The following is a 24,008-nucleotide window of genomic DNA, read 5'->3' as shown; positions in this document are numbered from 1 at the left end:
ATTCAAAAATATACATTTGAACATTTTTCGAAATTCGGAAAAAACTTGAAAATATAAATGTTCTTTTTCATAATAATTTATATTGAAAATTTATATTCGAATATTTTGAAAATATATTTTTCGATATAAATGTATACAGGAAAATACAGAAAATATAGAAATATTTTAAAATTATTTTTTTGTTTTTTCGATAAAAATATTGAAAATTTCGCAGTATTTTTTTTTCAAAAATATACTTGCAAATATATTTATTTTAAAATGCGATTTTTAGTAGTAATTTTGAGCAAAAAAATTTAATTGAAAAAATCTGAAAAACAAAATTAAAAAAAAAATCTAATTTGAAATGTTTAGAATTTCAATTTTTTTCGAAATTCGAAAAACTTTTCTATTCAAATAAAAAAACCCAAAAAATTACGATTTTTAAATGTATCCCAAAATTTAGTGACATTAACATATGGGTGTTTGAAGAAGTTTTGATAGACATATCAATTCTTAAGTGTGAATTTGCGAAGATGGTGAAACTGTTAAAAGGAATAAAGGACTATTGATGAGCTGCAAACATGATATGCATGTTGTCCAGGATTTGAATAACGGCATGTTTGACTGTAAGATGCACATTCAATATAAAAGAAAGATTTTGTTCTCTGTAATCTCCTTCTTCCCTTCCTTCTGCTTGTCTATAAAGACTCGATGACTGAAAAGAGTTTTAGGCGTCTTTATAGACGACTGAAAGTCGTCGTTATAGACGAACTGAAAGTCGTCGTTATAGACGAACTGAAAGTCGTCGTTATAGACGAACTGAAAGTCGTCGTTATAGACGAACTGAAAGGCGTCTTTGTGGACGTCTGAACGGCGTCTTTGTGGACGACTCAAAGACGTCTTTATAGACGACTGAAAGTCGTCGTTATAGACGAACTGAAAGTCGTCGTTATAGACGAACTGAAAGTCGTCGTTATAGACGAACTGAAAGTCGTCGTTATAGACGAACTGAAAGTCGTCGTTATAGACGACTAAAAGTCGTCGTTATAGACGAACTGAAAGTCGTCGTTATAGACGAACTGAAAGTCGTCGTTATAGACGAACTGAAAGTCGTCGTTATAGACGAACTGAAAGGCGTCTTTATAGACGACTAAAAGGCGTCTTTATAGACGACTAAAAGGCGTCTTTATAGACAACTGAAAGGCGTCTTTATAGACGACTGAAAGGCGTCTTTATAGACGACTGAAAGACGACTTAAAGGCGACTGAAAGGCGTCTTTATAGACGACTGAAGAGAGTCTTTATGGACGACTAAAAAGGAAGCCTTTGTAAACGATTGAAAGGGAGTCTTTATAGACGATCTGAAGGGATTATTTATGGTACAGCTGAAGAGAGTATATTTAGACTAGCTGAAGAGAGTCACAAACTGATTGGTAAACCAAACTTGTTCAAACATCCTTTATAATTTCAGCACTTAAAGAAGTAATTAATTTTATAAATTTGTTATTAAAAATTAAATTTGTCATGCTTAGCTTTGTCTGTCTGTGTGTTGGTTAAAAACAAAAATGTCGCATTAAACTATTGTTTTTTTTTTTCTTAAGCAATTTAGGCTTTATCCAATAAAGATAAAAATTATTGAGATTATTTTTCAATATTGAGTCGCTTTGCAATTTTTTTCTTCATTTTTCGTTTTTAAAAATATTTTAGTTATTTTTTATAAATAAGTTATAAACAATATCTATAAATAAATGCATTAAGTACATGATTAATACGACAAAAAAGTTTATCTTCTTTACTGGCATCATTATTTGTGTGTGTGAGTGGGTTTTACAATATTACACAGAAAAAAATCGAAACTGCAATAAGCGTTTTTTTTTCAAAAATTATTTGCAACACTTCTAAGCAGTTTTTTTTTTCTTTTTTTCGCCTTTTGTTCTTGGCATTTTCAGTTTTTCTTGCAATTTTTAGTTTGTGTGTTGTCCAAAAAATTTACTCTTACATTCTAATATAAGCAATACGACTATAATTTGTTGTTACTTTTTTTAAAAAAATATCGCACAATAACTTTTGAAGTTATTGCCGTGATTGGCGACTTCCTCTTCTTCCTCCACTTCTTCTCTTAATGACAAATTACAAATAAAAACTAAAATTTGTTTTATATATAAAAAACACATACAAACAAACATCTACAATTGTTTGTTAATATCATTATTGTTGTACAGTGTAAGACGCGCGTACACTGTTTTTAAAAAAATTTTTGTATAAAAAATTATTTATGTATATTTATAAAAAAATAAAACATGGCAAGCTTGTTGAGAGTAGTTCGAAATAAATTGTTTAAAAATAAAACAAATAATCTAAATTTAAAATACTACTTTTAGTGTTGTGTTTGTTGTTGCTGCTGCTGCTGTTGCATTTGTTGTTCTTGCAATTGTTGTAAAAGTTGTTGTTTATTTTCGGCCTTTACCGTTTTATAGCGATCCTTCTCCTCTGTGTTTTCGGGCGGTTCACATTCAAATGAGGCCATCGACAAGGTATTCTCATTGAGTACCGGAATATTTTGCAAATAGGCTATCACATTGGATAACCTCTCAAAAGGACAAGATACCTGTTTCCATTCATTGAATTCCATAACTTGTTTGGCAAGTTGAGAACATTTTTCAAAGTTGATATGATTGTTGGGTAGCCTGTGGGGAGGAAGATAGAAGGTATATTTAAAATTAATTTAATTAATTAATGAAGGAAGTCTTTGTAGACGAGCTGAAAGGCGTCTTTATAAGCTGAGGGGTCATTAATAACGAGCTGACGACAGTCTTTATAGACGAGCTGAAGGCAGTTTTTATAGACGAACTGATAAGAGTGCTTATATATCGGGTGATTACGAATGCCAACTCATCGGGAGTTTGCCTCTCTGCCGTTTCAACTTAAAGGAGAAAGTGAGAAAACTCACGGGGTGTTGACATTCTTAATTGGTCTGTTTATAAACGAGCTGAAGTCAGGTGAAGGAAGTCCTTATAGACGAGCTGAAGGAAGTATTTATAGACGAGCTGAAGGGACACCCTTTACGAATGAAAAGGTGCTTCTATAGACCCTTTCCGAATGAAAGGGTGCTTCTATAGACCCTTCCCGAATAAAAGGGTGCTTCTATAGACGCTTCACAAATGAAAGTGCGCTTCTATAGACCTTTCCCGAATGAAAGGTTGCTTCTATAGACCTTTCCCGAATGAAACGTTGCTTCTATAGTCCCTTTCTGAAAAAAAGCATGCTTCTATAGTCCCTTTCTGAAAGAGAGGTAGCTTATATACTCCCTTTCTGAAAGAAAGCGAGTTTTTATAGTCCCTTCCCGAATGAAAGGGTGCTTTTATAGACCCTTCTCGAATGAAAGGGTGCTTCTATAGACCCTTCCCGAATGAAAGCGTGCTTCTATAAACCCTTCTGTAGACCCTTCGCGAATGAAAAGGTGCTTTTATAGACCCTTCACAAATGAAAGGGTGCTTCTATAGAATCTTCCCGAGTGAAAGGGTGTTTCTATAGAATCTTCCCGAATGAAAGGGTGCTTCTATAGACCCTTCCCTAATGAAAGAGTGCTTCTATAAGCCCCTTCCAAATGAAAGGGTGCTTCTTTAGACCCTTCCCGAACAAAAGGGTGCTTTTATAGGCCCTTCCCTAATGAAATGTGCTTCTATAGACCCTTCCTGAATGAAAGGATGCTTCTATAGACTCTTCCTGAATGAAAGGGTGCTTCTATAGATCCTTCCCGAATGAAAGGCTGCTTCTATAGACCCTTCCCGAATAAAAAGGTGCTTCTACAAACCCTTACCTAATGAAAAGCTGTTTCTACAAACCTCTACCTAATGAAAAGGTGCTTCTATAGACCCTAGAAGACTAGACTATTTAGACTATTTCTAAAGAAAACGGTGCTTCTATAGACCCATTTGAAAGAAAGTGTGCTTCTTCGGACTCTTTCTGAAAGGAAGGGTGCTTCTTTAGACTCTTTCTGAAAGGAAGGGTGCTTCTGTACACTCTTTCTGAAAGGAAGGTTTCTTCTTTAGACTCTTTCTAAAAGGAAGGGTGCTTCTTTAGACTCTTTCTGAAAGGAAGGGTGCTTCTTTAGACTCTTTCTGAAAGGAAAGGTGCTTCTTTAGACGTTTTGTGAAAGGAGGGGTGCTTCTTTAGAAACTTTCTGAAAGGAAGGGTGCTTCTTTAGACTCTTTCTGAAAGGAAGGGTGCTTCTTTAGACTCTTTCTGAAAGGAAGGGTGCTTCTTTAGACTCTTTCTGAAAGGAAGGGTGCTTCTTTAGACTCTTTCTGAAAGGAAGGGTGCTTCTTTAGACTCTTTCTGAAAGGAAGGGTGCTTCTTTGGACTATTTCTGAAAGGAAAGGTGCTTCTTTAGACTTTTTGTGAAAGGAAGGGTGCTTCTTTAGACACTTTCTGAAAGGAAGGGTGCTTCTTTAGACTCTTTCTTAAAGGAAGGGTGCTTCTTTAGACTCTTTCTGAAAGGAAGGGTGCTTCTTTAGACTCTTTCTGAAAGGAAGGATGCTTCTTTAGTCTCTTTCTGAAAGGAAGGGTGCTTCTTTAGACTCTTTCTGAAAGGAAGGGTGCTTCTTTAGACTCTTTCTGAAAGGAAGGGTGCTTCTTTAGACTCTTTCTTAAAGGAAGGGTGCTTCTTTAGACTCTTTCTGAAAGGAAGGGTGCTTCTTTAGACTCTTTCTGAAAGGAAGGGTGCTTCCTTAGACTCTTTCTTAAAGGAAGGGTGCTTCTTTAGACTCTTTCTGAAAGGAAGGGTGCTTCTTTAGACTCTTTCTGAAAGGAAGGGTGCTTCTTTAGACTCTTTCTGAAAGGAAGGGTGCTTCTTTAGACTCTTTCTGAAAGGAAGGGTGCTTCTTTAGACTCTTTCTGAAAGGAAGGGTGCTTCTTTAGACTCTTTCTGAAAGGAAGGGTGCTTCTTTAGACTCTTTCTGAAAGGAAGGGTGCTTCTTTAGTCTCTTTCTGAAAGGAAGGGTGCTTCTTTAGACTCTTTCTGAAAGGAAGGGTGCTTCTTTAGACTCTTTCTGAAAGGAAGGGTGCTTCTTTAGACTCTTTCTTAAAGGAAGGGTGCTTCTTTAGACTCTTTCTGAAAGGAAGGGTGCTTCTTTAGACTCTTTCTGAAAGGAATGGTGCTTATTTAGACTCTTTCTGAAAGGAATGGTGCTTATTTAGACTCTTTCTGAAAGGAAGGGTGCTTCCTTAGACTCTTTCTTAAAGGAAGGGTGCTTCTTTAGACTCTTTCTAAAAGGAAGGGTGCTTCTTTAGACTCTTTCTGAAAGGAATGGTGCTTATTTAGACTCTTTCTGAAAGGAAGGGTGCTTCTTTAGACTCTTTCTGAAAGGAAGGGTGCTTCTTTAGACTCTTTCTGAAAGGAAGGCCGCTTCTTTAGACTCTTTCTGAAAGGAAGGCCGCTTTTTTATACTCTTTCTGAAAGGAAGGGTGCTTCTTTAGACTATTTCTGAAAGGAAGGGTGCTTCTTTAAACTATTTCTGAAAGGAAGGGTGCTTCTTTAGACTCTTTCTGAAAGGAAGGGTGCTTCTTTAGACTCTTTCTGAAAGGAATGGTGCTTATTTAGACTCTTTCTGAAAGGAAGGGTGCTTCTTTAGACTCTTTCTGAAAGGAAGGGTGCTTCTTTAGACTCTTTCTGAAAGGAAGGCCGCTTCTTTAGACTCTTTCTGAAAGGAAGGCCGCTTTTTTATACTCTTTCTGAAAGGAAGGCTGCTTCTTTAGACTATTTCTGAAAGGAAGGGTGCTTCTTTAGACTCTTTCTGAAAGGAAGGGTGCTTCTTTAGACTCTTTCTGAAAGGAAGGGTGCTTCTTTAGACTCTTTCTTAAAGGCAGGGTGCTTCTTTAGACTCTTTCTGAAAGGAAGGGTGCTTCTTTAGACTCTTTCTGAAAGGAAGGGTGCTTCCTTAGACTCTTTCTTAAAGGAAGGGTGCTTCTTTAGACTCTTTCTGAAAGGAAGGGTGCTTCTTTAGACTCTTTCTGAAAGGAATGGTGCTTATTTAGACTCTTTCTGAAAGGAAGGGTGCTTCCTTAGACTCTTTCTTAAAGGAAGGGTGCTTCTTTAGACTATTTCTGAAAGGAAGGGTGCTTCTTTAGACTATTTCTGAAAGGAAGGGTGCTTCTTTAGACTCTTTGTGAAAGGAGGGGTGCTTCTTTGGACTCTTTCTGAAAGGAAGGCCGCTTTTTTATATTCTTTCTGAAAGGAAGGGTGCTTCTTTAGACTATTTCTGAAAGGAAGGGTGCTTCTTTAGACTCTTTGTGAAAGGAGGGGTGCTTCTTTGGACTCTTTCTGAAAGGAAGGGTGCTTCTTTAGACTCTTCCTGAAAGGAAGGCCGCTTTTTTAGACTCTTTCTGAAAGGAAGGGTGCTTCTTTAGACTCTTTCTGAAAGGAAGGCCGCTTTTTTAGACTCTTTCTGAAAGGAAGGCCGCTTTTTTAGACTCTTTCTGAAAGGAAGGGTGCTTCTTTAGACTATTTCTGAAAGGAAGGGTGCTTCTTTAGACTCTTTGTGAAAGGAGGGGTGCTTCTTTGGACTCTTTCTGAAAGGAAGGGTGCTTTTTTAGACACTTTATGCTTCTATAGACCCTTTTTTGCTTCTATAGACGCTTTCTAAATGAAACATAAATCCCTTTTTGCTTCTATAGACCCTCTCTCAATAGAAGACCTCAAGAGGTCTGCTGTTGACTATGAAAGACGTCAAGAGGTCTTCTGCTGTCTATGGAAGACCTCAAGAGGTCTTCTGCTGTCTATGGAAGATCTCAAGAGGTCTTCTGCTGTCTATAAAAGACCTAAAGAGGCCTTCTGATGTGTTCAGAGAGCCTCAGGAGGTCTTATGTTGTTTATACAAGAACTAATGAAGATTTTTCTTGTCTATAGAAAACCTCAAGTCCTAAAAAGATCTTATGTTGCCTATAAAAGTCCTCACGGAGATTTCTCTTGCCTATGAAATGCCTGCATGTCTATGAAATTCTGCTGTCTATAGAACCCTCATGGAGAATTATCTTGTCCATAGAAAACCTCAAGAGTTCCTCTTCTATCTATTAGAGGTTTTTGTTGTCTATTGAAACCCTCATGAAGATTTATCTTGTCTATAGTAAACCTCAAAAGGTTTTCTGCTGTCTATGGACGACCTCAAGAGGCCTTCTGCTGTCTTTGTGTATAGGGAACCTCAAGTGGTCTTATGTTGTCTATACAAGACCTTATCAAGATTTGTCTTTTCTGTAGAAAACATCAAGAGGTCTAATGTTGACTATACAAGACCTCAAAAGGTCTTATGTTAGTTATAAACGTCCCCTTGCAGATTTCTCTTGTCTATGAAATATCTCAAGTCTCTAGAAGCCAATTTTCTTCTCTGTAGAAGACCTCAATGGGTCTTCTGCTGTCTATAGAAGACCTCTTGCGTTCGCTTTTCATAGAGGACTGAATCTGGGGGCTTAATGATGATTGAAGGTCAGTTTTGTGATCGTTGCAAAGAAATCTTCCCGCAAAGAAAGGAAGTTGTGTCTCCCAAGACAAGTGAGTGCTTTTAAAAGTCTCTAAATCTCTTTTCTTAGAGTTTATGGGGTTCGAAAAATATGTAACATATAATATTTTTTGTTACTCACCTATTGGAACATCCCTCATTGAGAAAATACAAATCCTTAACAAATAAACTAAAAAATGGAATGATAATACGTTCACGTTCTTCGGTGGCACCTTCAGAACGCCACATGGCTGCTTTCAGGGTTGAGCGATAGCTATTAAAATTCGATGTTGGATCCATTTGATGTTCTAATACTGAAAATTTGGCCGATTGTACTTTAGACCACTAAAAGAAAATATGAAATAAAAATATTAGATTAATATTAAGGAGGTGAGAAGAAGAGGAAAACTTACCGTTTTCTTAAGCCTTGAAATGGGTGCCAAATTTAGACCAGCTATTATGGCCATTAGGCTATTAAAGTTGCCAATATTAAAACATTCACGGGCAGTTTCAATCCAATATTCAATGACACGGACGCGTTGTTTCTTTTTGGGATACTAAAAGAGGAGAAGAAGAAAAGGATTAGAAGGAACATTATATACAGATTTTCGGGCCCAAACCTTACCTTCACAATCTCTGATGCCGTTAAGTAACTCAAACGATTAAACCATTCCACATATGATTCCAGATTCCGGGTCTTTTTCATGTCATTCAATGAGGTATTCATTAGGTGACCTCCTCCGCCACCAGATGTTCCTGTATTATTGCTTGTGGCGGCTTCCTTGTTTGATATTGAATTCTGATATTCCTTGGCAAAGGCCTGTACAAATTCTTCGGGTCCTATGTGAGAGAGACGATCCAATTCTATGGCCGTTAATTGATGAGCTAATTGAGCACAACTTGGACACAAGTCCATAATACCAAAAACATCATGAGCATTGGGAGAATCCGAACCGGTACCGGTATTCGATGACGACGTTGATGATGATGATGAGGGAGGTGGCATATTAGAGTTATTGTGGTGGTGATTGCCGCCGCCAGTACCATATTGAGCATTCGATAAAAAGTTGTTTTTATGATGAGTTGCGTCCTGTTGATGACTATTGAGAGCCTGCACGGAGGCCTTTGTTAGTGAGTTATGGGCATTCGATGAGGATGAGGCCGATGACGAAGATGTTGATGAATAGGAGGCTGATGCTGAGGTGCTATAGTGGGGCTGTAGTGTGGTATTGAGATCATATTGCTGCAGGGATTGTAAAAATTCTTCATATTTTTCCAGGGTAGTTAGACGCTGCACCAGCAGCTGTAAAATCTTCGACACCTGCTTGCCCAAGGAGTTGTCAATGTAAACACATTTGCGGGTTAGAATGCGCACCTGTTGCATTAAACGTTCATCACGAAAATCATAGGGAAATGTTTCAATCCACTCCGCCAGCAGACGTATACAATTTTGGGCCGATTTTTGGGTTTGTGTTACACCACCACCCACTCCTCCTGTGTTGGGTTTTCTTTGTGTCAAGGGGGAATCTGTAGTTGTTGTAAAATGACCAGCATCATCCACCTGATCTTGATTACCACCAACAGCACCACATCCCTGATGAACAGTACCAGACTGTTGGGCCTGAGATAGTTGATGCTGCTGTTGTTGTCTTTCCCATGTTTGTGATATTTTGGCCAGCAATTCATGGGGTCTGATAAATAGCCTCGCACTTAGCAAAAATGAAAATGTATAAATTCTCTCTGGGTAATAATCATGTGTGGGCACCATGTGCTCTATTAAAGCCTCCAGGCTGCCACCTTCCAATTGACCATCATAATAGACCAATAAATCATTTTTAATTCCCTCACCGCTATAGGGTGAGGGTGCTGCCGCCGCCACCACACGATCTACTTCATCATGTGCCGATGAGGAAGATGTAGAAGTCCCCTCATCGGGCCGATATACCGTTTGTGGTCGTATATATCTATATTTAGAGGCATCTTTTAGGCTTTGTGGCACAATACCGGTATGGGTATTATGGCCACTCACATTGGAGCTATCACGTCTGTGTGTGGGTAATTTATTTACATTTACATTCACTAAAGGTTGATGATGATGATGATGAGACTGTGGTGTTGCATTAGTTGTGGTGGCGGCGGATGTTGAATTCGAGTTCATTGTGGATTTCTTAATATTTACATGTTGCTGATGCTGCTGCTGCTGCTGCTGAAGATGATGATGATGCTCGTTGTTATTCGACGTTTTCAAGGACATATGATGCTGTGTGGCTTTTCCATCCGGCAGTACTGTTGCAATTTTTGTTCGTATGTCATTTGTTTTAAGATTAATTGACGTTTTGGCTGTGCCGCCACCACCACCGCCGACACCTCCTCCACCACTATTACTGTTATTGCTACTGCTTCCTGCCATGTGGTTTGTTGTTGTGGTTTTATTGGCAATGACATTTGTTGTTGCTGCTGCTGTTGTATTGTTGGCACTATTTGTGCGCCCATTCGTAGCGCTATTTATGCCGTTATTCGACATTGACATTGGCTGTGACTCGGCTTAAAAAAGGTTCTTTCAAATTGCTAAAAGTATATTATCGTTGTTGGTCCACATATGAGTGTCTTGTGGTTGTTGTTGTTGTTTTTCTTCTTGTACAAAACATTGGGATGGCTTTTGACTTATAGACTATTTCCAAGTAGAAAAAATGTAGAGTGTATCAATTGACTGAAATGAGAAAGATAAGGAAAAAAATTAAAATTTATAATAATTGAATAATTTAAAACATAACCTCAGTTTTTTTTTCTAATTTTAAGGCTAGGGATAAAAACTTGGAAAACATATGTGCAAGAGGCGATCCAACAAGTCCATAATAATAAAAACATCATGAGCATAGGGAGAATCCGAACCGGTACCGGTATTCGCTGGCGACGTTGAAGATGATGAAAAGGGAGGTGGTATATTGGACTTATTGTGGTGATTGCCGACAGAAAACATAAAAAGATGTGGATAGTGAGCCTACCAACTTGAATATGTATCTTTAGACTCCACAGAACATAGGTGACTACGTAACTAAAGACTCTATATATGGTGGATAATTTACAGTCTATGGTCCATAAATTATCTATATACCCTTTCTAAATCAAAGGATGTTTCTACAGACCCTTTCTGAATCAAAGTGTGCTTCTATAGACCGTTTATAAAAAGTAAAAATTCTTCTATACACACTCTCTGAAAAAAGGGTGCCTCTATAGACCCATTCTGAATCCACGGGTGCTTCTATAGACCTTTTCTGAATCAAAGGGTGCTTCCACACACCTTTCTGAATCAAAGGATGCTCCTACAGACCCTTTCTGAAAGACAGACCCTTTCTATAGGACTTTTCTCAAAGAACGGGTGCCTCTATAGACCCTTTCTCAAAGAAATACTGCTTCTATACACACTTTCTGAAAGAAAGGGTGCTTCTATAGACTCTTTCTCATAGAAAGGGCGCTTCTATAGAACCTTTCCCATGGTGCTTCTTTAGAACATTTCTGAAAAAAGGCTGCTTCTATAGACCCTTTCTCAAAGAAAAGCTGCTTCTATACACACTTTCTGAAAAAAAAATACTGCTTCTATATACACTTTCTGGAAGAAGGGCTGCTTCTATACACACTTTCTGAAAGAAAGGGTGCTTCTATAGACTCTTTCTCATAGAAAGGACGCTTCTATAGACTCTTTCTCATAGAAAGGGCGCTTCTATAGGCTCTTTCTCATAGAACGGGCGCTTCTATAGGCTCTTTCTCATAGAAAGGGCGCTTCTATAGAACCTTTCCCATGGTGCTTCTTTAGAACCTTTCTGAAAAAAGGCTGCTTCTATAGACCCTTTCTGAATCAAAGCATGCTTCTACAGAACATTTCTGAAAAAAGGCTGTTCTATAGACCCTTTCTCAAAGAAAGGGTGCATCTATATATCCTTTCTCGAAGAAAGGGTGCTTCTATAGACCCTTTCTTAAAGAAAAGCTGCTTCTACACACACTTTCTGAAAGAAATACTGCTTCTATATACACTTTCTGGAATAAGGGCTGCTTCTATATACACTTTCTGAAAGAAAGGGTGCTTCTATATACACTTTCTGAAAGAAAGGGTGCTTCTACAGACTCTTTTTCATAGAAAGGGCACTTCTATAGACTCTTTCTTTAGAAAGGGCACTTCTATAGACTCTTTCTTTAGAAAGGGCGCTTCTATAGACTCTTTCTCATAGAAAGGGCGCTTCTATAGAACCTTTCCCATGGTGCTTCTTTAGAACCTTGGATAATGTATCTATGATAATAAAACTGCGTGGACAATGTGTAACCATAGTGTATAATGTATCTATGATAAACAAACACCGTGGAAAATGAACGTATGACAACCAAACAGCGTGGATAATGTATCTATGATAGCCAAGCAGCGTGGATAATGTATCTGTGATGTTCAAATGGCGTGGATATTGTGTCAAATAGCGTGGATAATATATCTGTAATAACCAAACAGCGTGGATAATGTATCTATTCTAAACAGAGTAGATAATGTATCTATGATAACCAAACAGAGTGGATAATGTATCAATGATAACCATACAGAGTGGATAATGTATTTATGATAACCAAACAGCGTGGATAATGTATCAATGATAACCATACAGAGTGGATAATGTATCTATAATAAACAAACAGCGTGTATAACGTATCTATGATAACCAAACAGCGTGGATAATGTATGAAATAGTGTGAATACTTTATCTTTGATATTCAAACAGCGTGGATAATGTATCTGTGATAACCAAACAGCGTGGCTAATGTATCTATGTTAACCAAACAGTGTGGATAATGCATATATGATAGCCAAACAGCGTGGATAATGTATCTATGGTGACCAACTAGCGAGTACAATGTATCTATGATAGCCAAACAGCGTGGATAATATATCTATAATAACCAAACAGCGTGGATAATGTATCTATGATAACCAAACAGCGTAGATAATGCATCTATAATAACCAAACAGCGTGGATAATGTATCTATGATAACCAGCAGAGTGGATTATGTGTCTATGATAACCAAACAGCGTGGACAATGTATCTATGATAACCAAACAGCGTAGATAATGTATCTATGATAACCAATCAGCGAGGATAATGTATCTATAAAAAACAAACAGTGTGTATAATGTATCTATGATAACCAAACAACGTGGATATTGTATCTATGATAACTAAACAGTGTGGATAATGCATATATAATAGCCAAACAGCGTGGATAATGTATCTATGATGACCAAATATTGTGTACAATGTATCTATGATAGCCAAACAGAGTAGATAATGTATCCATGATAACCAAACAGCGTGGATAATATATCCATAATAACCAAACAGCGTGGATAATGTATCTACGATAACCAAACAGCTTGGATAATATATCCATAATAACCAAACAGCGTGGATAATATATCTATAATAAACAAACAGCGTGTATAATGTATCTATGATAACCAAACAGCGTGGATCATGTATCTATGATAACCAAACAGCGTGGATAATGTATGAAATAGTGTGAATACTTTATCTTTGATATTCAAACAGCATGGATAATGTATCTGTGATAACCAAACAGCGTGGATAATGTATCTATGTTAACCAAACAGTGTCGATAATGCATCTATGATAACCAAACAGTGTGGATAATGTATCTATGTTAAATAAACAGCGTGGATAATGTATCTATGATAACCAAACAGGTTGGACAATGTATCTACGATAACCATACAACGTGGATAATGTATCTATTATAACGCAACAGCGTGGATAATCTATCTATGATAACCAAACAGCGTGGATAATGTATTTATGTTAACCAAACAGTGTGGATTATGTATCTATGATAACCAAACAGTGTGGATAATGCATCTATGATAGCCAAACAGCGTGGATAATGTATCTATGATGACCACATAGCGTGTACAATGTATCTATGATAACCAAACAGCGTGGATAATATATCTATAATAACCAAACAGCGCGGATAATGTATCTATGATAACCAAACAGCGTCGATAATATATCTATGTTAACCAAACAGTGTGGATTATGTATCTATGATAACCAGACAGTGTGGATAATGCATCTATGATAGCCATACAATGTGGATAATGTATATATGATTACCAAACAACGTGGGTAATGTATCTATGATAACCAAACAGCGTCGATAATGTATCTATGTTAACCAAACAGTGTGGATTATTTATCTATGATATCCAGACAGTGTGGATAATGCATCTATGATAGCCAAACAGCGTGGATAATGTATCTATGATGACCAAATCGCATGTACAATGTATCTATGATTGCCAAACAGCGTGGATAATATATCTATAATTACCAAACAACGTGGATAATGTATCTATGATAACCTAACAGCGTGGAAAATGTATCTATGTTAACCAAACAGTGTGGATTATGTATCTATGATAACCAAACAGTGTGGATAATGCATCTATGATAGCCAAACAGCGTGGACAATGTATCTATGTTAACCAAACAGCGTGGATAATGTATCTATGATAGCCAAACAACGTGGATAATGTATCTATGATGACCAAATAGCGTGTACAATGTATCTATGATAGCCAAACAGCGCGGATAATATATCTATAATAACCAAACAGCGTGGATAATGTATCTATGATAACCAAAAAGCTTGGATAATGTATCTATGATAACCAAACAGCGTAGATAATGTATCTATGACAACCATACAACGTGGATAATGTATTGTTACGAATGTAACTGATAGGTTTAAGTTAGTTTAGTTTAATTTCCGTTAATTTAAAAATTTGAATTGTAACGTAAAGTTTTTATTACGCAGTTACTTTATTTAAGCAACAACAACTACCATGTAGAACTCTCTTCATTATTCTAGATGTTACTTTACCGTTCATTAATGTGCTTTTATTTTGTTTTCCCATAATCATGTAATTATTGTTTAGTTTGTTACTTCTTTGCACTTGTTTGTTGTTGTTACGTCATTACTGCGCTTGTCGTCCAATTGTATTCCCCCATGTATGTATGTGAGTATGGTTGTTCGCTTAGTGCGAATGTGCGTCTGTGTGTTCGCTGCACAGATTCGAGATGTTGCCATATGTGTTCTGGAGGACTCTAGAACAGGGAGACTTTGGGGTATAAATACCGGGGAAATGGCAATGACGGAGTAGTTGTGTTTTAAGCGTTGAACTGAACAGATCGGTTAAAGAATAGCTGCGTGCTAACTAGAGACTTGCTGTGTGCTTAGTAATTAAAGTCGGTTCTGAATAAGTGTAATAAAGTAAATAAAGCATTGTAAAAACGTAATCTAAAACGAACCCTGTTTTATTTGGTACAAATCGTACTGGGGAATAAAACAACGTCTACACGGAGATTAGTTAAATCTAATTCCGTAACAGTATCTATGATAACCAAACAGCGTGGATAATGAATCTATAATAAACAAACAGCGTGTATAATGTAACTATGACAACGAAACAGCGTGGATAATGTATCTATGATAACCAAACAGCGTGGATAATATATGAAATAGTGTGAATACTTTATCTTTGATATTCAAACAGAGTGGATAATGTATCTGTGATGTTCAAATGGCGTGGATATTGTATCAAATAGCGTGGAAAATATATCATTGATATCCAAAAAGTTCGGATAATGTATCCATGATGATTCAATAGCGTGTATAATGTATCTATGATATCCAAATAGCGTGGAGAGTGTATCTGTGATATGCAAATTGTGCGGATAATGTATTTATTATACTCTAATAGCGTGGACAATGTATATATTATATCCTAAAAGCGTGGATAATGTATATATGATACCATAAAAGCGTGGATAATGTATCGCTGATATCCAAACATCGTGGATAATGTATCGATGATATCCAATTAGTGTAGATAATGTATCCAGATTATCCAACTAAATCGGATATTGAATCTAATAATAGGCTGAAATGTGTCTATCCCTTACATTCTTTACAAATATTGGTCTGTTCCAGAACTGCTAGAATCTACTAATTTTTACTATTTTTTCCGATAACATAAAGGAAAAAATGTTATCGTAATAAAAAATAGTAGCTTCTTGCAGGTTCTGGAACAGAGCATATTTTACACAATTTTATAAAAGGTGAGGCCGATCATTTTTGTTCCTCTACAGTTGACTATACCCTTTTGTATGCCTTTTATATAAGGAACCCCTCCTCTCTCCCTAATTTATCTTTTTCCATTTATCAAATTAAAACTAAACAACATTAATAATAAAGTGCACTCTTAATTTCATTCTTGTTTTTTTCTGTTTTCGATTACAACATTAACATCTTGATAAGAATATAACAAATTTATCGAGTCGAGAAATGACAAATGTGAAGAAATATTGGAACATCGCCCATGGCAAATAAATGAAAAGGTATCAACACAACAAAGGAAACAACATGGAAGAAGACTTTGAACGACCTACCCCCTCCACCCAACTACAGGCCACTAATTAAATAAATTCCCATTGGCCGTAGCTGTTGTCAGTCGGCCCCACTATGATGTATATGCTTGCTGATAGACTTGGCTAGTATGTTGCCTTTTTGCCCCCAAAGCAAATAGAGTCATAGAGTGAGAGAGCGAGAGGTATTTTAAAAATGTGTGTCAATGTGGCGTGTGTCATCCATTAATTGTTAATTAGTAAATGAACTTAAATACATTGTTGTAGGGAAAGTTCATCATCATACTTCTGTAGTCAATCAACACAAACATCAACATTTCCATTCTGCTTCGTTTTCATCTTCTGTTGCCGCCACCACTTGCCGCTCTCTCTCTTCACCATCATCATCATCATGTTCAAAAATATTACCCTCTCACATAACACTTTGCTGCACTATAAACTATTTCCATTTAATGATTTTGCCGCTCGCTCGTTCTTACCCACCAGCAACATTCGTTTGGTGGCAATAGGTATCCCATTCTATTTCTTTATGGACTGGAAAATCATTGGGTGATGTTTGTGTGTGAGCGAAAGAACACTTACCACTTTGTGTTTGTCTGATGTTTACTTTAAAATTGTTTGTTTACTTTGATATTAACTTTCCACAGTATGGGAAATACGGAAAATCCACTTACAAAGAAATGCGTAATTATTTTGCCGCAAATGATGCGCGCCACAAAATACAGTGGGGTATCATAATTAATGGTACATTAAAGTGGATAATGTAGCTACGACTGTGTGAAAAGTGAACAATGCAAAATAAGAAGTCAAATCCGTGGATAATGTATCTACATTATCCAAATGACGTAGAAAATGTATCTACACTATCCAAATGAAGCGGACTATGTATCTGCATTATCCAAAAGACGTGAAAAATGAGTCTACATTATCCAAAGACGTATATGTATATCCATAAGACCCTTTCCTTGGGAAAGGGGTTCTTTATAAGACCCTTTTCTTAGGAAAGGGTGCTTCTTAAGACCTTTTCCTTGGGAAAGGGTGCTTCTTAAGACCCTTTCATTAGGAAAGGGGTTCTTCATAAGACCCTTTCCTTGGGAAAGGGGTTCTTTATAAGACCCTTTTCTTAGGAAAGGGTGCTTCTTAAGACCCTTTCATTAGGAAAGGGGTTCTTCATAAGACCCTTTCCTTGGGAAAGGGGTTCTTTATAAGACCCTTTCCTTGGGAAAGGGGTTCTTCATAAGACCCTTTCCTTGGGAAAGGGGTTCTTTATAAGACCCTTTCCTTAGGAAAGAGTGCTTCTTAAGACTCTTTCCTTGGGGAAGGGTGCTTCTCAAGACCCTTTATTTAGGAAAGGGGTTCTTCATAAGACCCTTTCCTTGGGAAAGGGGTTCTTTATAAGACCCTTTCCTTAGGAAAGGGTGCTTCTGGAGACCCTTTCCTTGGGAAAAGGTGTTTCTTAAGATCTTTTCCTTAGGAAAGGGAGCTTCTTAAGACCCTTTCCTTGGGAAAGGTGCTTCTTAAGACCCTTTCCTTGGGAAATGTGGTTCTTAAGACCCTTTCCTTGGGAAAGGTGCTTCTTAAGACCCGTTCCTTGGGAAAGGGTGTATCTTAAGACCAGTTTCTTGGGAAAGAGTGCTTCTTAACACCCTTTCCTTGGGAAAGGGTGCTTCTTAAGACCCTTTTCTTAGGAAAAGGTGCTTCTTAAAACCCTTCCCTTGGGAAAGGGTGCCTCTTAAGACCCATTCCTTGGGAAAGGGTGCTTCTTAAGACCTTTTCATTAGGAAAGGGTGCTTCTTAAGACCCTTTCCTTGGGAAAGGTGCTTCTTCAGACCCTTTTCTTGGGAAAGGTGCTTCTTAAGACCCTTTCCTTGGGAAATGTGGTTCTTAAGACCCTTTCCTTGGGAAAGGTGCTTCTTAAGACCAGTTTCCTGGGAAAGAGAGCTTCTTAACACCCTTTCCTTGGGAAAGGTGCTTCTTAAGACCCTTTCCTTGGGAAAGGGTGCTTCTTAAGACCTTTTCATTAGGAAAGGGTGCTTCCTAAGACCTTTACATTAGGAAAGGGTGCTTCATAAGACCCTTTCCTTGGGAAAGGGTGCTTCTTAAGACCTTTTCATTAGGAAAGGGTGCTTCTTAAGACCTTTTCATTAGGAAAGGTGCTTCTTAAGACCCTTTCCTTGGGAAAGATGCTTCTTAAGACCCTTTCCTTGGGAAAGGTGCTTCTTAAGACCCTTTCCTTGGGAAAGGTGTTTTTTAAGACCCTTTCCTTGGGAAAGGTGCTTTTTAAGACCCTTTCCTTGGGAAAGGTGCTTTTAAGACCCTTTCCTTGGGAAAGGTGCTTCTTAAGACCCTTTTCTTGGGAAAGGTGCTTCTTAAGACCCTTTCCTTGGGAAATGTGGTTCTTAAGACCCTTTCCTTGGGAAAGGTGCTTCTTAAGACCCGTTCCTTGGGAAAGGGTGTATCTTAAGACCAGTTTCTTGGGAAAGAGTGCTTCTTAACACCCTTTCCTTGGGAAGGGTGCTTCTTAAGACCCTTTTCTTGGGAAAAGGTGCTTCTTAATACCCGTTCCGTGGGAAAGGATGTATCTTAAGACCAGTTTCTCGGGAAAGAGTGCTTCTTAACACCCTTTCCTTGGGAAAGGGTGCTTCTTAAGACCCATTCCTTGGGAAAGGGTGCCTCTTAAGACCCATTCCTTGGTAAAGTGTGATTTTTAAGACCATTCCCTTATAAAAGGTCACTTCTTAAGACTCTTTCCTTGGGGAAGGGTGCTTCTGAAGATCCTTTCTGAAAGAAAGGGTGCTTCTTAAGACCATTTTCTTATGAAAGGGTGCTTCTTAAGACCATTTCCTTATGAAAGCGTGCTAATTAAGACCATTTCCATATGAAAGCGTGCTTCTTAAGATCATTTCCTTATGAAAGGGTGCTTCTTAAGATCATTTCCTAATGAAAGGGTGCTTCTTAAGATCCTTTCTGAAGGAAAGTGGGTTTCTATAGACCCTTTCTGAAAGAAAGTAGGCTTCTATAGACCCTTTCTAAAATAAAGGGTGTTTCTATAGACACTTTCTAAACTAAAGGGTGTTTCTATAGAACCTTTCTAAACTAAAGGGTGCTTCTAGAGGCCATTTTAAAAGAAATGGTTCTCCTATTGGCCCTTTCTGAAAGAAAGGGTACTTCTATAGACACTTCTTAAGCAAAAGTTTGCTTCTATAGAACCTTCATGAAAGAAAGAGGGCTTCTACAGACCCATTCTGAAAGAAAGTGGGTTTCTATAGACCCTTTCTAAAAGAAAGTGGTCTCCTATAGACCTTTTCTAAAAGAAAAAGGGTGCTTTTATAGTCCCTTTCTGAAAGAAAGGGTCCTTCAATAGTCTGTTCTGAAAGAAAGGCTGCTTCTATAGATCCTTTCTGAAAGAGAGGGTGCTACTATAATCCCTTTCTGAAAGAAATGGTGCTTCTATTGTCCCTTTTTGAAAGAAAGGGTGCTTCTATAGTCCCTTTCTGAAGAAAAGTGGGCTTCTATAGACCCATTCTGAAAGAAAGTGGGCTTCTATAGACCCTCTAAAAGAAAATGGTCTTCTATAGACCCTTTCTGAAAGAATGTGGGTTTCTATATACACTTTCTGAAAAAAGTGGACTTCTATAGACCCTTTCTAAAACAAAGTGGTCATCTATGGAACCTTTCTGAAAGAAAGGCTGCTTCTATAGACCCTTTCTAAAAGAAAGGCTGTTGCTATAAACCCTTTCTGAAACAAATGGTACCTCTATAGACCCTTTCGGAAAGAAAGGCTGCTTCTATTGACCCTTGCTAAAAAAAGGAAGCCCTTTTTATTTGTTTGTAAATATTTTGAAGGGTATATTAAGTTTATCAAAATGTTTACTGCTCCAAACTCTAAAAAGGCATTCATTACATATTTCAAACAAAGTTTTGAAAACGTTTGTCCCTTACTGTCCGGACAGCACTTCATATTTCACACATTTATGCAATGTTTACGTTAGAAAATTACAAAGCAAGTACGGCCCGCACACAACACACACCACTCACATCAGATGATTCCCTAATAGGTGAATATGAAGAGTTTTTTTCTGTTTTTGGAATGCATAACAGTTGGTCGTTTGGTCGTTTAGTCGTCTGTCCACAACAACAACATCAGCAGCATCATTAATGCCATGAATGTTAATGACGATAATAATCGTAATCATCATCATCGTCGTCGTCGTTTGTTGTTTTGACTTGGCACTTTGTTTATGCTCTGCACATATGAAGCATTCAGGCGGCCGCCAGTGGAATACACCCAACCAACCTCATCTCATCTTCATTATCCGCGAGTCATTTCTCCTCTATGTGGTGGTTTACATCGCCATCGTCTCTGTGTAGACACCACATCCATATAGAAAAACAAATATTAACATGTCAAATTGTAGTTAATATTTTCTTCTTTGCCGTTTTTTTTCATGAATAGAAAATAAAATTCCAGCCATTCAAGTTGGCAAAGTCACATTTGTTGGTCGGTCGGTTGGACTCTTGAGCATCATTACGTCGAATGCGGTGCGGTATTTTGTGTATTTTGATTTGTTTGTTTCATTTTTTTTTTCTCTTTTTCATTTGGAGAAATGTTGTTTTCTGATATTCAGGGGGTCATCATCATCGACAACAACGGCGATTTATGGACGGATGGGAAATTGATGTTTGTTTTTGAACGGGAAATGGAGTAGTATTTGAACAACGGTGATCTAGTAAATATAATGACGACAGTTTGGTTGTTGTTGTTTTTTTTTACTTTTGTTTGCTTTGTCTTTCACTCATTAACGTTTGATTTTTGGGAATGTGGCTTAAGTGTTGGTTGGAGTAGGCCGATGCTTCTTCTTTTAATGTATGTACAATCTTGACCATAATATGTGGGCCATAAATTTTGATTTTGAGGGGATGGCTACGCCCACCAGGAAATTAAGAAAGGAGAGTTGGGAGACATTATTTGTTGATAATATGTGATAGTGAAAGTTTTGAAGTAGAACTTCCATATACATATTTGAGCTTCTTAGTCAGTGGAATAAAAATTTCTTGCAGAAAGGGACTATAGAAGCACCCTTTCTTTCAGAAAGTGATTATAGAAGCACCCTTTCTTTCAGAAAGTGACTATAGAAGCACCCTTTCTTTTAGAAAGGGACTATAGAAGCCCCCTTTCTTTTAGAAAGGGACTATAGAAGTCCCCTTTCTTTTAGAAAGGGACTATAGAAGCCCCCTTTCTTTTAGAAAGGGACTATAGAAGCCCCCTTTCGTTTAGAAAGGGACTATAGAAGTCCCCTTTCTTTTAGAAAGGGACTATAGAAGCCCCCTTTCTTTTAGAAAGGGACTATAGAAGCCCCCTTTCGTTTAGAAAGGGACTATAGAAGTCCCCTTTCGTTTAGAAAGGGACTATAGAAGTCCCCTTTCTTTTAGAAAGGGACTATAGAAGTCCCCTTTCTTTTAGAAAGGGACTATAGAAGCCCCCTTTCTTTTAGAAAGGGACTATAGAAGCCCCCTTTCGTTTAAAAAGGGTCTTTAGAAGTCCCCTTTCTTTTAGAAAGGGACTATAGAATCACCCTTTCTTTTAGAAAGGGACTATAGAATCACCCTTTCTTTTAGAAAGGGACTATAGAAGCACCCTTTCTTTTATAAAGGGACAATAGAAGCACCCTTTCTTTTAGAAAGGGACTATAGAAGCACCCTTTCTTTTAGAAAGGGACTATAGGAGCACCCTTTCTTTTAGAAAGGGACTATAGAAGCGCCCTTTCTTTCAGAAAGGGACTATAGAAGCACCCTTTCTTTCAAAAAGGGACTATAGAAGCACCCTTTCTTTCAAAAAGGGACTATAGAAGCACCCTTTCTTTCAGAAAGGGACTATAGAAGCACCCTTTCTTTCAGAAAGGGACTATAGAAGCACCCTTTCTTTCAGAAAGGGACTATAGAAGCACCCTTTCTTTTAGAAAGGGACTATAGAAGCACCCTTTCTTTCAGAAAGGGACTATAGAAGCACCCTTTCTTTCAGAAAGGGACTATAGAAGCACCCTTTCTTTCAGAAAGGGACTATAGAAGCACACTTTCTTTTAGAAAGGGACTATAGAAGCACACTTTCTTTCAGAAAGGGACTATAGAAGCACACTTTCTTTCAGAAAGGGACTATAGAAGCACCCTTTCTTTTAAAAAGGGACTATAGAAGCACCCTTTCTTTTAGAAAGGGACTATAGAAGCACCCTTTCTTTTAAAAAGGGACTATAGAAGCACCCTTTCTTTCAGAAAGGGACTATAGAAGCACCCTTTTCTTTCAGAAAGGGACTAAAGTAGCACCCTTTCTTTCAGAAAAGGGACTATAGAAGCACCCTTTCTTTCAGAAAGGGACTATAGAAGCACCCTTTTTTTCAGAAAGGGACTATAGAAGCACCCTTTTTTTCAGAAAGGGACTATAGAAGCACCCTTTCTTTCAGAAAGGGACTATAGAAGCACCCTTTCTTTCAGAAAGGGACTATAGAAGCACCCTTTCTTTCAGAAAAGGGACTATAGAAGCACCCTTTCTTTCAGAAAGGGACTATAGAAGCACCCTTTCTTTCAGAAAAGGGACTATAGAAGCACCCTTTCTTTCAGAAAGGGACTATAGAAGCACCCTTTCTTTCAGAAAGGGACTATAGAAGCACCCTTTCTTTCAGAAAAGGGACTATAGAAGCACCCTTTCTTTCAGAAAAGGGACTATAGAAGCACCCTTTCTTTCAGAAAGGGACTATAGAAGCACCCTTTCTTTCAGAAAAGGGACTATAGAAGCACCCTTTCTTTCAGAAAAGGGACTATAGAAGCACCCTTTCTTTCAGAAAGGGACTATAGAAGCACCCTTTCTTTCAGAAAGGGACTATAGAAGCACCCTTTCTTTCAGAAAGGGACTATAGAAGAACCCTTTCTTTCAGAAAGGGACTATAGAAGCAACCTTTCTTTCGGAAAGGGACTATAGAAGCACCCTTTCTTTTAGAAAGGGACTATAGACACACCCTTTCTTTTAGAAAGGGACTATAGACGCACCCTTTCTTTCAGAAAGGGACTAAAGAAGCACCCGTTCTTTCAGAAAGGGACTATAGAAGCACCCTTTCTTTTAGGAAGGGACTATAGAAGCATCCTTTCTTTTAGGAAGGGACTATAGAAGCACCCTTTCTTTTAGAAAGGGACTATAGAAGCACCCTTTCTTTTAGAAAGGGACTATAGAAGCAACCTTTCTTTCAGAAAGAGACTATAGAAGCAACCTTTCTTTCAGAAAGAGACTATAGAAGCAACCTTTCTTTCAGAAAGGGACTATAGAAGCACCCTTTCTTTCAGAAAGTGACTATAGAAGCACCCTTTCTTTCAGAAAGTGACTATAGAAGCACCCTTTCTTTCAGAAAGTGACTATAGAAGCACCCTTTCTTTCAGAAAGTGACAATAGAAGCACCCTTTCTTTCAGAAAGTGACTATAGAAGCACCCTTTCTTTCAGAAAGTAACTATAGAAGCACCCTTTCTTTCAGAAAGTGACTATAGAAGCACCCTTTCTTTCAGAAAGTGACTATAGAAGCACCCTTTCTTTCAGAAAGTGACTATAGAAGCACCCTTTCTTTCAGAAAGTGACTATAGAAGCACCCTTTCTTTCAGAAAGTGACTATAGAAGCACCCTTTCTTTCAGAAAGTGACTATAGAAGCACCCTTTCTTTCAGAAAGTGACTATAGAAGCACCCTTTCTTTCAGAAAGTGACTATAGAAGCACCCTTTCTTTCAGAAAGTGACTATAGAAGCACCCTTTCTTTCAGAAAGTGACTATAGAAGCACCCTTTCTTTCAGAAAGTGACTATAGAAGCACCCTTTCTTTCAGAAAGTGACTATAGAAGCACCCTTTCTTTCAGAAAGTGATTATAGAAGCACCCTTTCTTTCAGAAAGTGACTATAGAAGCACCCTTTCTTCCAGAAAGTGACTATAGAAGCACCCTTTCTTTCAGAAAGTGACTATAGAAGCACCCTTTCTTTCAGAAAGTGACTATAGAAGCACCCTTTCTTTCAGAAAGTGAC

General features: G+C 37.8%; 1 protein-coding gene across 4 annotated transcripts in view; it reads right to left on the bottom strand.

Moving 5' to 3' along the window:
- Positions 1 to 1,927: 1,927 nt before the first annotated feature.
- Positions 1,928 to 24,008, bottom strand: part of LOC141400999 (ras-GEF domain-containing family member 1B) — a 42,294-nt gene continuing 20,213 nt past the window's right edge. For all 4 annotated transcript variants that reach the window (XM_073980759.1, XM_073980756.1, XM_073980758.1 and 1 more), the window contains 4 exons: positions 8,097 to 10,181; positions 7,885 to 8,028; positions 7,614 to 7,816; positions 1,928 to 2,665 (listed from right to left, as the gene is read on the bottom strand). In XM_073980759.1, the coding sequence (XP_073836860.1) occupies positions 2,356 to 2,665; positions 7,614 to 7,816; positions 7,885 to 8,028; positions 8,097 to 10,001 (2,562 nt within the window). In that variant the 5' untranslated portion in view covers positions 10,002 to 10,181 and the 3' untranslated portion in view covers positions 1,928 to 2,355. The remainder of the gene's footprint in view (positions 2,666 to 7,613; positions 7,817 to 7,884; positions 8,029 to 8,096; positions 10,182 to 24,008) is intronic.

The sequence above is a fragment of the Musca autumnalis genome, unplaced genomic scaffold (genome assembly GCF_047663935.1).
Source record: "Musca autumnalis isolate F117 unplaced genomic scaffold, ASM4766393v1 scaffold_4, whole genome shotgun sequence".
In the NCBI taxonomy this organism is placed as follows: domain Eukaryota; kingdom Metazoa; phylum Arthropoda; class Insecta; order Diptera; family Muscidae; genus Musca; species Musca autumnalis.
Note: the sequence above shows the minus strand (reverse complement) of the source record. Positions and strands in the feature narration are given on the sequence as shown.